The sequence below is a fragment of the Apium graveolens genome, chromosome 9, assembly GCF_009905375.1.
Source record: "Apium graveolens cultivar Ventura chromosome 9, ASM990537v1, whole genome shotgun sequence".
NCBI classification, from domain to species: Eukaryota; Viridiplantae; Streptophyta; class Magnoliopsida; order Apiales; family Apiaceae; genus Apium; species Apium graveolens.
In genome coordinates this window covers 48,988,360-48,999,633 of record NC_133655.1, presented here as the reverse complement: position 1 = coordinate 48,999,633, position 11,274 = coordinate 48,988,360, and the positions used below count along the sequence as shown (strand labels likewise).

Genomic DNA, 11,274 nt, shown 5'->3' with positions numbered 1-11,274 from the left:
AGATGGATGTAAACAATATTTAACAGGAAGAGGAGTATAAAAAAGGACACAGGGGCAATAGAAGCGGAAGAGAATAGTGAAGAGAACAGAAAAGGCAGGCGGGCAGGCAATCAAATTAATTTCTCCTCCTCCTCCTCCGTGCATGGTGCGCTGTCTTTCTCCTCCCAAACCCTTCTTCATCATTTTCATTGTATCTTGTATGTTTGTTTGTTTTGTATAATATTCTCATCTCACCCTTATTAATTCTACCAACAGATCTGGGTGAGATCTATACATTTTCAGATCTGGGTTTCTTCCCCCCCTATTATTTATGTTGTTTACAGATCTACTGCTTCCCATTACACTATGTTTTATTTTTTATTTTTTCAGCTGGAATCACAATCTAATGTCTAATTAATCACCCTTTTTTTTAAATATTCACTTCGATCATGCTTGGTTCTTCTAAACTAATCTTAGGGTTTGGATCGATTGACCTTTATTACTCTTCTTCAATTTCATTTGAAGAGTCAGCTTGCTTACTAGTATACTACTCTTTTAATTTCCGAGTTCTATACATCACACGAGGATTGATATGTATTTTGCTCCATAGTGTAGTACATAGATTAACTATTAAGTGATATATAATTTTGATACAAAAGGTGTCAACTCATATTTTTTCATCTTAAACTTGTCAACAAGAATACTGATTTTGTTGAATTATTTTGGAGCAATACAAAACTCTTTGCTTCCACTATTCTTGACTAGAACTTATCCTCTGATAGTAACAGCTGCCACGATTACTTGTAGTGTCCTTTCGCATTTTCTTTATTCCTCGCATCATCTTATTTTTAGTTACCTTGTATGTGCACCTAACAACTATTTTCATTGTGATTTAGCTGGTAGACAAGATTTGCTCTCTTAATCAAAGCTTCAAATGAAGAAGGCCTTGGGACAAACTGTTCGTGATCTGTAAGTTATTTAACCTGCAATATCTTAACTTAACTACATTAGTGATTATAATCACTATTTTATTTTAAGCCAAAAGGGAGTTGCTGGATAACAGTGTTACATGCTTATAATCTCTTTTCCGAATTAGGAAGCTAGCAATCTAACATGTTAATAATGGTTGTATTTCCTGAATGCAGTAAAAGAGAGGTGAACAAGAAAGTTCTTAAAGTTCCTTCAATAGAACAGAAGGTTTGGGTTATTTATTTTGTTTTCTACTAATTCCATCTATTAAAAGCATGATATGTTTTAGCATGCACTACAGCTTCGTCTTGTAATAGGAGATACAATTTGCAAACCCTTCTGCAATATGAGTTTTTTCTATTACAACTACATGGGCAATTGTTGTTTAATCTTTTCCTTCTTATTTTCAGTAAGCTTATAAGCGTTGTGCCCTCGATATCGAGGAATTTAGTTTCCTATAAATGTGATAAATCTTTATCCAAGTGTACCAGTATGCGACTGTTCTATTTCTGTGTCCTGTTGCTACTTGCACATAAATTTTTGCATATAGATGTGGCATATAATCGTTACCGGCGAGGTTTCATTTTTGTAATTCCATTTAGTGTTGATATGCTTGAAATTTCATCGGGTTGGTCCTGGAAGTATTAATGCAAGTTTTTCACTTTTAGTTATCAAATTATTTTGCTCTCGAAATATCCACCAGATTTTTTGTTAAAAAACACAATCAAATGTTTGTGGTTGACATCTTTAGTGCAGATATGACTTTTGTGATGTGGGGGCAATAACAGAGCATTAAGTTATTTTAATATATATATATATATATAATTATTAACTTGAAGTTGTTTGGTGATAAGCTGTCATCAGGTGTATGCTGTCAATTATTAAGCCATTGTTTGAACTTGTACCAATGAATAATAGATTTTGTTTTCCAGTAAGGAAGTTCAGATAGAGAACAGTAAATCCCTTCCGTGACCTTTTATCCTCCGTTTCTTGAATGATTAATTGGTTGTCATAAATTGCTGGTTGCAGTGATCTATATGAGTTTTGGATAATATCATCCGCGTCAAGTGGTACATTTGTCAATTTATATAGAAACTTGTCTACAAAATGCTCGATTTGTTGACGTTAATATATGGGCATTTGGGCAGTCAGTCTGTTATTTTGAACTCAGAGATAGATTGGAGTGATTTATGAAGTTGGACTGATTTTCATGCTTCCACCGGTTTCTATTATTTTTCTGATATAGGTACTCGATGCTACCAGTAATGAGCCTTGGGGTCCTCATGGATCACATCTTGCTGATATCGCACAAGCGTCAAGAAACTAGTAAGCTTTAAATATGTGCTAGATTTTTTATATAAACCATTCTGTTTTTTTTATCTAGCCATTTAAAATCAACAAAGAGAAAAACATAGTGTTTGAGCAAAAAATAATCTAAATACGTAATTACATTTGTTAGGACAAATTTACGTTTGTTGTAGTGACACTTCGCTCACTCAACAAAAAACTATTCTCTCTCTATCATACTTGTTCTAGGAGTAAAATTATTCTTCTCCATTCAAATATACTTATGATGTTTCTTATTGTAGTCACGAGTACCAAATGATTATGTCGGTACTATGGAAACGTATTAACGACACTGGGAAAAACTGGCGGCATGTCTACAAGGTTTGTAGTGTTGCTTGCTCCTGCATACATTTTAAAATCGTAGCCAACTATGTTTAACTCTAAATGTCTACCATCCCCGATTCCAAGTCTCGCCTGTATTGTTGCACAATATTTGTTGATAATGTATTCTAAACTGTAATGCTGGCGGTCTGTATAGAATCTTTTTTAAGATCTAACTTTTAAAATTCTGTTGTTCTCCTTCAGGCTTTGACCGTCGTGGAATACCTGGTTGCCAATGGGACAGAGCGTGTCATAGATGAGATCAGGGAGCATGCATATCAGATTTCAGTAAAATATGATTCTTTAAAACTCAGACCTTTCAGTAAATATGTTACCTTAGAGTTTATCAGTTTTCCCAACTAGCTTATTATTTATTTTTTTATTGTCAGACATTATCCGATTTCCAATATATTGATTCAAGTGGACGGGATCAAGGGAGCAATGTCAGGAAGAAATCTCAAAGTCTCGTCATACTCGTAAATGATAAAGAAAGAATACAAGAAGTTCGTGAGAAGGCTGCTGCCAACAGGGAAAAGTGAGTTTGGTCATTTTCTTGATTAATTATCTTCATGTTCACATTTTAAAAACATATTCAAAGGTTTTCAGATTTCTAAAGAGAATTTTCATCAGCATCTACTAAGATTTTTTACATGTTTTATTTATATTATTTTGACATAGAACTCCATTTTTAAATGAACTAGAATGAGTATGGATCGACATTCTTGATGATGATAATCTATTTTTGTACGAACTAGAATGAGTATTGACCGAAATTCTTGATGACGATAATCCATCTATATGTTTATGTATAATAAGTTTAAATTATTCTGATCTCACTTTCCTTTATAAGCAATATATGTTTGGATAGATCTCCTTAGAGATTTTGTGCCTAATAACCTCACTCTACACGGCTTCACTTTTTAAAATTAGTGCATATTTCCTTACTATCCCTTACCTTGCCAATAGCCTTTATTTTCTTGCTTGCAAAGTTCTGAATGATTTTTCTGATTAACTACACATAAAATTGAATAGGTATCGCAACACTTCAACTGGTGGTATGTATAAGCCTGGTTCTTATACGAGTGGCGGAGGGTATGGTGAAAGATATGAAGATGACCGATATGAAGGCAGTTACGGGAGCAGGGACGAGGACCCAAATGGGAATGGGAGAGAAAGAGAATGGCGCTCTAGAGAGAATGACAGATATGACAAGCACGGCGACTCCAGTAACCATGATAGGGATCATTATGGTAGAGAGTCTGAAGAGCGTTATGGTCGAGATGGGTACAAGGATAATAGTTCTCGCGGAAGAAGTCAGAATGGAGATGACTACAATTATCGCGTGAGAAGTAGAAGCTCTGATAGAGGGAGAGACCACTCCTATGAGGATGATGGCCAATATTCTTCTAGGTACATTTCATGTACTTTACATTGTATTTTTTGATGTATTTACATCAGAAATCCATTACCGTCTCCCCTGGTTCCATTTCTGTTTTGTTCGTAGTATGTATTGACTTGAATATAATACCTTTGTAGTCCAACTGATGTATGATTCTAGTGGAGCATAGTTTTAGGAACTGCACCAAAGGTTTTAGCCCCTTGATATTGCTTCTTAAATAAAGTCTAAAATACGCGTAGTGAAGTTACTTTTACCTATACAGCTGTGCTTGTAAACCTATTCTTAAAAATATTTTCAGAATGCTTGAATGACCCAATTGTTTCTTTAGCAATGCCCCTGTTAATGATTGTTATTCTGTTCTCAGTGTTGCAGACAGGCGCTCCGATCAGATCCCTGCTGCACCTCCCAGTTACGAAGAGGTTGTTGCTGAGGCTGATAGCCCGACCCATGGTGTAAGGTAGAATTTATTTATTATTTTTTCTGTTGACTTCTAAAGTGCTCTACGCTAAATTGGTTTACTATCCTCTTGGTGCAAGAAATGGCGAAACTTCAAAATCAGTTCCTCCTAAATTATCAGCTCCTTCTCAAAATGCTGGTGACCAAGAGAGCACCTTCTCTAATGCATCTGTGGCTCCTGCTCTAGCAACTTCTGCCGGGCCAGTTTCAGCTGCTTCTTCCGCGCCAGCCCCGGCAACCTCTGCAGCACCAGCTCCAGCTCCAAATCACAATGATTTTGATGGTGGTTTTAATGTGTTTGATCCACGCGGTACCTTTTCAGGTAATATTATCTACTATAATGACATATAGATGAATCTATTTGCATTCATATGTTTTTATTATAAAGTAGTTATAAAATTTTTTTACCTAATGCATGCACGAACCTGTGACTAAAGTTGCTATGTACTGAACGGGTCTAATATATTGTGTTGTGAAGATAACTGAAGGTAATACTGATACAGAGGAGAGTTTAAAAGAAAGATTTATGGAACATCATAAAATAAATTGAAAGTATCTGCATCAAGTATGATGTAGATATTGTAGCAAGATGGCTTAACATACTGGTTGGCACCTAGTAGTTGAGTCTCAGAACCCTAATAAAAGATCATCATACATTATACTGTTCTCAAATATTGTAATCAGATGGTTTTTAGCAGACTCTGCTACATAGTAGTTAAGTCTTAGAACCTCATGCACAAAGATGTCTACATAGTTGAGTATCAGAATCTGTGACTAAAGTAAAGTTACCATGTACTGAACTGTTTACTTATTATTTTGTGAAGGTAATTAAAGGTATGCATCCGAAGTTGTATTTGGATGTCTTTTAGCATACTCTGCACCTAGTAGCTAATTTATAGAATTTTTTCACCATGTTAGGTCATACATTGAGCTTTGTTTTAATGGTAACTTAAATCGTCCGTGGAAGCTGAGTTTTAACGTATTAGTCAGGCATGTTATGTGCCTAAAGATAACAATTAATGAAGAAAAAGAATTTCCTTAGGTGGACTCTATTTTAATGTTAGTACACGTACCATTCATTCTTCTTGCATCATTAGTATTGGACACTGATGTTTCTCTTGCTTTGTTGACGAAGTTGCCTACAAGCGATGTCTAGAATTGACCTCGGGGGCTTTTGTCAGTGATCAAAGGAAATGATACAACACAGTGACTTGGTTCAATTATCAAGTCAATAGCTGAATAACTCACATATATAACACATTAACCACTTACCACCCATAATTTTAAAGTCCAATTTAACAGTAATACCAGTATAAATTAACTCTGCCAAATGGAAACCCTTCGGTCTGTTGTGCTATAATAAGTTGTGATTGGTGATCTGATCTACCTAGGCTTGGTTCTTACCAGAAAAATTTCAGACTTGGTCATAACCCCTCTTAACAATGATTGTCTTCCACTGCTTACATCGTCTTTCCCAGATTTTTGCATACATAGACAGCATAATCTTTGTTTTTGTGTTGAATGTGAACAGCTGCTCCAACTTATGCAAGTAGTGCTGATGTGGACTTTTTTGGCTCCACGTCAGATTCATTTTCTTCTAATTCACTAGCTATTGTGCCTGCAACAGCAACAACAGAATCTAATGCCTTCACTAATTCTGGTTCTAATCAGGTAGGTCCGTGGTATTTATGTTCCAAAACTCCAATTTGAGTTTTTAGTGGTATTATTCTGGTTCTTTAATACTGCTGTGCTTTCTCTTTAAACAATAAAACACGACCTTTAATCAAATCTTTATATATATATATATATTCATGTTGCATCTGATATTAACTGTCCAAGGGCTACGTCTTGTCTGGTTACTTGGTACCAGAAAATTCTAGTGGTTGTATACCAACAATAGCTTGACGCTATAGACGAGATCATGCAATTTAAAGTAGATAAGATATTTTGTCTTCAGTTCTACTAAAACATCGTGATCCATAACCCTAATAGTTCTAGTAGATAAGATATTTTGTCTTTACGAAAAATGACCTTTTATAACATCTCTTCCTTTCTGAAATGTTTTCATTTTACATTTGGTTCCAATATTTTTGGCTAGTACGCATATTCAGTAATTGAAATTTTCTAGCATGGTATACAAACTATAGTTGATGCATATGAATAGCTTTTTGCACTTTTAAGTAGATAACATGTCCAGTCTTCAGTTATTTTAAGATCTGGCCATCTATATATGCCAATCCAATTGCGAAAAAATGTTGTGATATATTGTTGACATGCAACTACAATAAAATGGCACTACTGAATATTTCATATTGACCATGCTACAATAATCTCATTCCTTCTCTGTTGACATGCAGTTACAATGGAGTAGGACTGTATATTCTATTTGAACCATGCTACAATAATCTCATTCCTTCTCTATTATGTATATAATTTTGTATTTTAAAAAATCGTGCATTATTTTTCTGTATTTTAGAAAGGTGATCATGTATTCTGTAGACGTGTACATGTCATGGTATTATTTTCTTTTGCCATCCACTGCTAACAATTGTCATATTTATTTTGACTGTTAAGAGGGTTGCAACTAGCTATAGCAAAAAAAACAAAAAAAAACAAGAGGGTTTGTAACTCCAATTGAAATTCTACTGGCTTCATGCAGACACCTGATGATCCTTTTGGTGATGGCCCTTTTAGAGCTGTATCTTACGTACAAAATTTCCCAAATCAATCGCTAATTGTTGAACCATCACCCTCCTTCCAACATTGTAATAATATTAATTCTGAAACTCCCAAACCTACTTCCCAGAATACAGAAACTGTCGGTAACTTTGGTTTCGGAAACACTGATATTTTAGCAGATATTCTGCCACCTTCCTCTGGTTTTCCAGCTCAAATGATGCAGCCTACTTCGCAATCAGGTTTTGCTAGTCAGGCTGGGCCGCCTCCATCACGTCCAGGTTTTCAAGGTGAACAAGATCAATATTCATCTTCGGCAAGCTATCCACCTCTAATGGGCCAGGCTTCATCTTCTGCAGCATTTCCAGCTCAAGGACAACATCCCATGCAGACAACTTTTCCATTTCAAGTTGGCCAACCAGCATCCTATACAAGTTTTCCATCTCAAATGGGCACCCCACAAACGTCCACTTTTGCTGCTCCCAGTCAACCTTCCCTACCTGGAGCTAATATTTATGGGAATCCAGGTCACCTATTTGGATCGACGGCACCGGCACCAGCACCAGCACATCAACCTATGCGTCCCCAAAGTTTTGGTGGCACACCTGCAAACTATAACCAGATGAATTCACAGTATGGCATACAGATGACTTCTCAAATGCAACAAGCAGGAATGAGTACTGCCACAACTTCTGTGCTTGCGCCTCCTGCTACAGATTCTCTTGCTATAATTTCTCAACCGGCAAATGACAAGTTTGAGACCAAATCCACAGTTTGGGCTGATACCTTAAACCGTGGACTAGTTAATTTGAATATATCTGGATGTGAGTTGAATGACAAAAATTGAATTCTTTGCGTGTCTTTTCTACATGTCACTTCCCTTTTAGAAAGATATTCTAACATCAGTATAATATTTTTTTTCAGCTAAAACAAATCCATTGGCTGATATTGGTGTGGATTTTGATGCTATTAATCGGAAAGAGAAAAGGATGGAAAAACCTAGCCAAAAACCTGTTGTGTCAACTATTAACATGGGTAAAGCTATGGGATCTGGTTCTGGAATTGGCCGGGCAGGTGCAAGTGCTCTCCAAGGTGCACCAAACCCAATGATAGGTACTGGTATGCGAGTAGGCATTGGTGGAGCACCTGGTACAGGCTTGGGCATGGCTGGTGCTGGTGGTCCAGGTATGAGCATGATTCGTGATCCTAGTACTGGAATGGGCATGGGCATGGGAGGTGGTTATGGAGTAAATCAGCCTATGGGTGGCATGGTTGCGGGGATAAACATGAGCATGGCCGGAGGAATGAACATGGGTATGAGAGGAGGAATGAACATGGGTATGAGACCGGGAGTTGCAATGCAGCAGCAGCCAACAGGATTTCCCCAGGGACCAACCATGGGAGGTTATAGTTCTATGTCGGGTCCAGGAGTTTATGGTCAACCACACAATGGTGGCTACCGATGAGAATGAGCAAACATTTATCTTCACGGCAATATTTATTAGGATCCATTTGACGTGAATAGGTTGGATGTTTTATGGCTTTTCTGCATTAAAGATTTGCCTTCAGTTTGCACAGCAAGACTAAAATTTTGGTAAATACCTATATTGTTCCAATGATTTGGCTTGTACAATATAATGTTGTATCCATCCCATTAAAATATTTTTTTTATAGTTTCGTGTCATTTGTAATATGTACGTCAAACAAATATATTTTTCAATTGTCCTTGTGTCGTAGAAGCTGTATATTTTGGCAACCACAACAAGAAGAGTTTCTGAATTCAGGAACAGCTTAAAAGATATACAATCGAAGCCCCTGGGAGTGAAGATTGATTGGAGCACTCGTGTTCAACTGTTGTAAAGTTATATGACCGAAGTAGAATTGCCAATTTTTCTGTTTCGTCAGCGTATTTTGTTATGAGTTATGACATTCCACTTTCGCATATTGTCGAAGTGATGATAAACATGATTTTTGATTTTCTTTGATGAATAGCTTGCATATGTTTATTTTAGAAAAACTTTTCAGGAATATGAAAATAATTACGAACTCTGAACTTTTTTTCCTTTTCAATTCCATAGTTAATTCATCACCAAGCAATAATGGACAGATTATCCATACACAGTGATGTGCTAGGCCTTCACTTGTTTTCGGGGCAGGTCACGGTGGCACTGGTTTTTTTTATTTGGCATATCTTTTTGCTAATTTTTATTTAATTTTTAATAATTATATTTTTATTAGCAATATTCAGACATAACAAATATAATTATCAACTAATTTTTATTTTATATTAAATTCACTCTATGTTAGTTTAATTATGTTTTAAATTTTATTACTTTTAAATTTTAATCAATAAATGATATGCCATTTGAGCATATCTTTTGACCAAAATCTTATCTATACGCATGCCTTTCGGGAGTCTCGTGACAACTACCATAATTTTCAGTTATTTTTCTCAGTTACCTTTTATGTTTTTTTTGTTTTTTTTACTTAATTACATTTATTTATCTATTTATAGTACTAAAAGAAAATTGACCCGGAGGGACGATCTCAGTTGCATATTTGCTTCGCTGGGCTTAATGTTTGAAAGAAATTTGGTGTCAGATATGAGAAAATAAAATTTCTTTTCCTATGTTGAAGAGGTAGATTGTTAGTCACCCTTGTTCTTTTAGCGACGAAAGTGAAGGTTGATAACCCAAAGGTTGATTTACTTAATTTTAGTAATGGACGATGTTCGTAATATTATTTTTTTACTTCACATATCACATATTACATATTCCAGTAAATATATAAAACAGTGATAGCAAATTACGGAAAACAGAGTGAGTGCGGTTGGTATTTTACAACATACTTAAAGGTTAAACATTTTCCGGGTGAGTGTTAAACAAAATTTCCAAGCAAAAATGTTGTATTTCAATCTGTGGGACACTGCTTCACATTATTGTTTGCTAACTGCTTTGCGGCGACTTGAAATTAAGCTGTGACATCCCATCCAAGTGGTACAAAGTCGTGGAACCTTAAATGTTTTTGGTTAGCAGTGTTTTAAGATGGTTATAAGTTCAATAGTTTGAAAACAGTAAGTTACTACATTTTGTATCTTTACGTGGACAATGACATCTTTAAAGTTGTCTTTCTCGGCTTCGTCATTAGGTACTATGAAACCTTTGCAAATATTGGTTGCCCAATAGATTTGTATTTTGTTGTGAACGTTTACTTCTTTGATGAGTTGTACTTATTTTTCTCAATTCTTTTGAGTTCTGTTGGGAAAGTTCCATCACCACCTGACCAACCTGCAGAATAGGATACTTTCACTGTTCGTTGTTTTCATTGAATTTGGTGGATTAAACCAATTATATACTTAGTGTTTTACCTCTTTTATGAGTTGTGCAACTCTTTTTCCTAAAATGGTTCTAATCTGTTAATCTCCGTGGACAACCTCGATGCCCCCTGATTCGTCTGACGCCATACCTGAAATGTTGAACCTGTTTCAGACATGAAATGCAATAAATACAGTGGCCACTCTGTATGCTTTGAAGACATAAAATGGTAAGGGAACAAATACTTCTTCTCTGGGTAAGGTTTTGTGCAATTGCAGCTATTGCGAAACCATTCCTCCTCGTTGGATACTACTTCCTTAGTGTAGCTAGTACACACAACTGAGTACCGGTTCTCTTTCACGTCCACATAGCGTATTGTGACATGAGCAAGGACTTCAATCTATAAAACGAATGGGACAATGTTATTCTCAGTACAACTTTCAAATAAATAAGAGGAAGTAATTTACCTGAATATATGTGGCCCCTAGGTTGGTTATGCCCGACCCTTGAGAAGTTCAGTTTGGTGACGTTTAGGTTTGTCAAATATTTGCTTGACAAATTCAGGATTGCTTAACCCAACAAGGAATTATATGTAATCGCAGTAATAACTCTTTTTTTTTCATTTATAACAACCTTGAATGTAACTTACCTTTTGTGGAGATGTTTAACACTATAGTGGTTCATGTTGATGAAGCATTCAGTTGCTGCTACGCTAGTTAAATCTACTTCCTCTGTTTTTGTTGCATTATTTGATAAGAAATGACTTTGTATGAGAAAAAAATGAAATTGTTGAAGTATTTATAGAAATTAAGT

The 11,274-nt window shown here is 35.7% G+C and overlaps 1 protein-coding gene across 1 annotated transcript; it reads left to right on the top strand.

Moving 5' to 3' along the window:
- LOC141683415 (clathrin interactor EPSIN 3-like) lies at positions 1-9,132 on the top strand. Its single transcript, XM_074488129.1, has 13 exons — positions 1-145; positions 876-948; positions 1,125-1,176; positions 2,195-2,274; positions 2,538-2,616; positions 2,821-2,904; positions 3,006-3,151; positions 3,649-4,026; positions 4,380-4,472; positions 4,552-4,793; positions 6,003-6,142; positions 7,131-7,971; positions 8,072-9,132. The coding sequence occupies exons 2-13, from the start codon at positions 914-916 to the stop codon at positions 8,611-8,613; spliced, it is 2,712 nt and encodes a 903-aa protein (XP_074344230.1). The 5' UTR covers positions 1-145; positions 876-913; the 3' UTR covers positions 8,614-9,132.
- Positions 9,133-11,274: the final 2,142 nt, after the last annotated feature.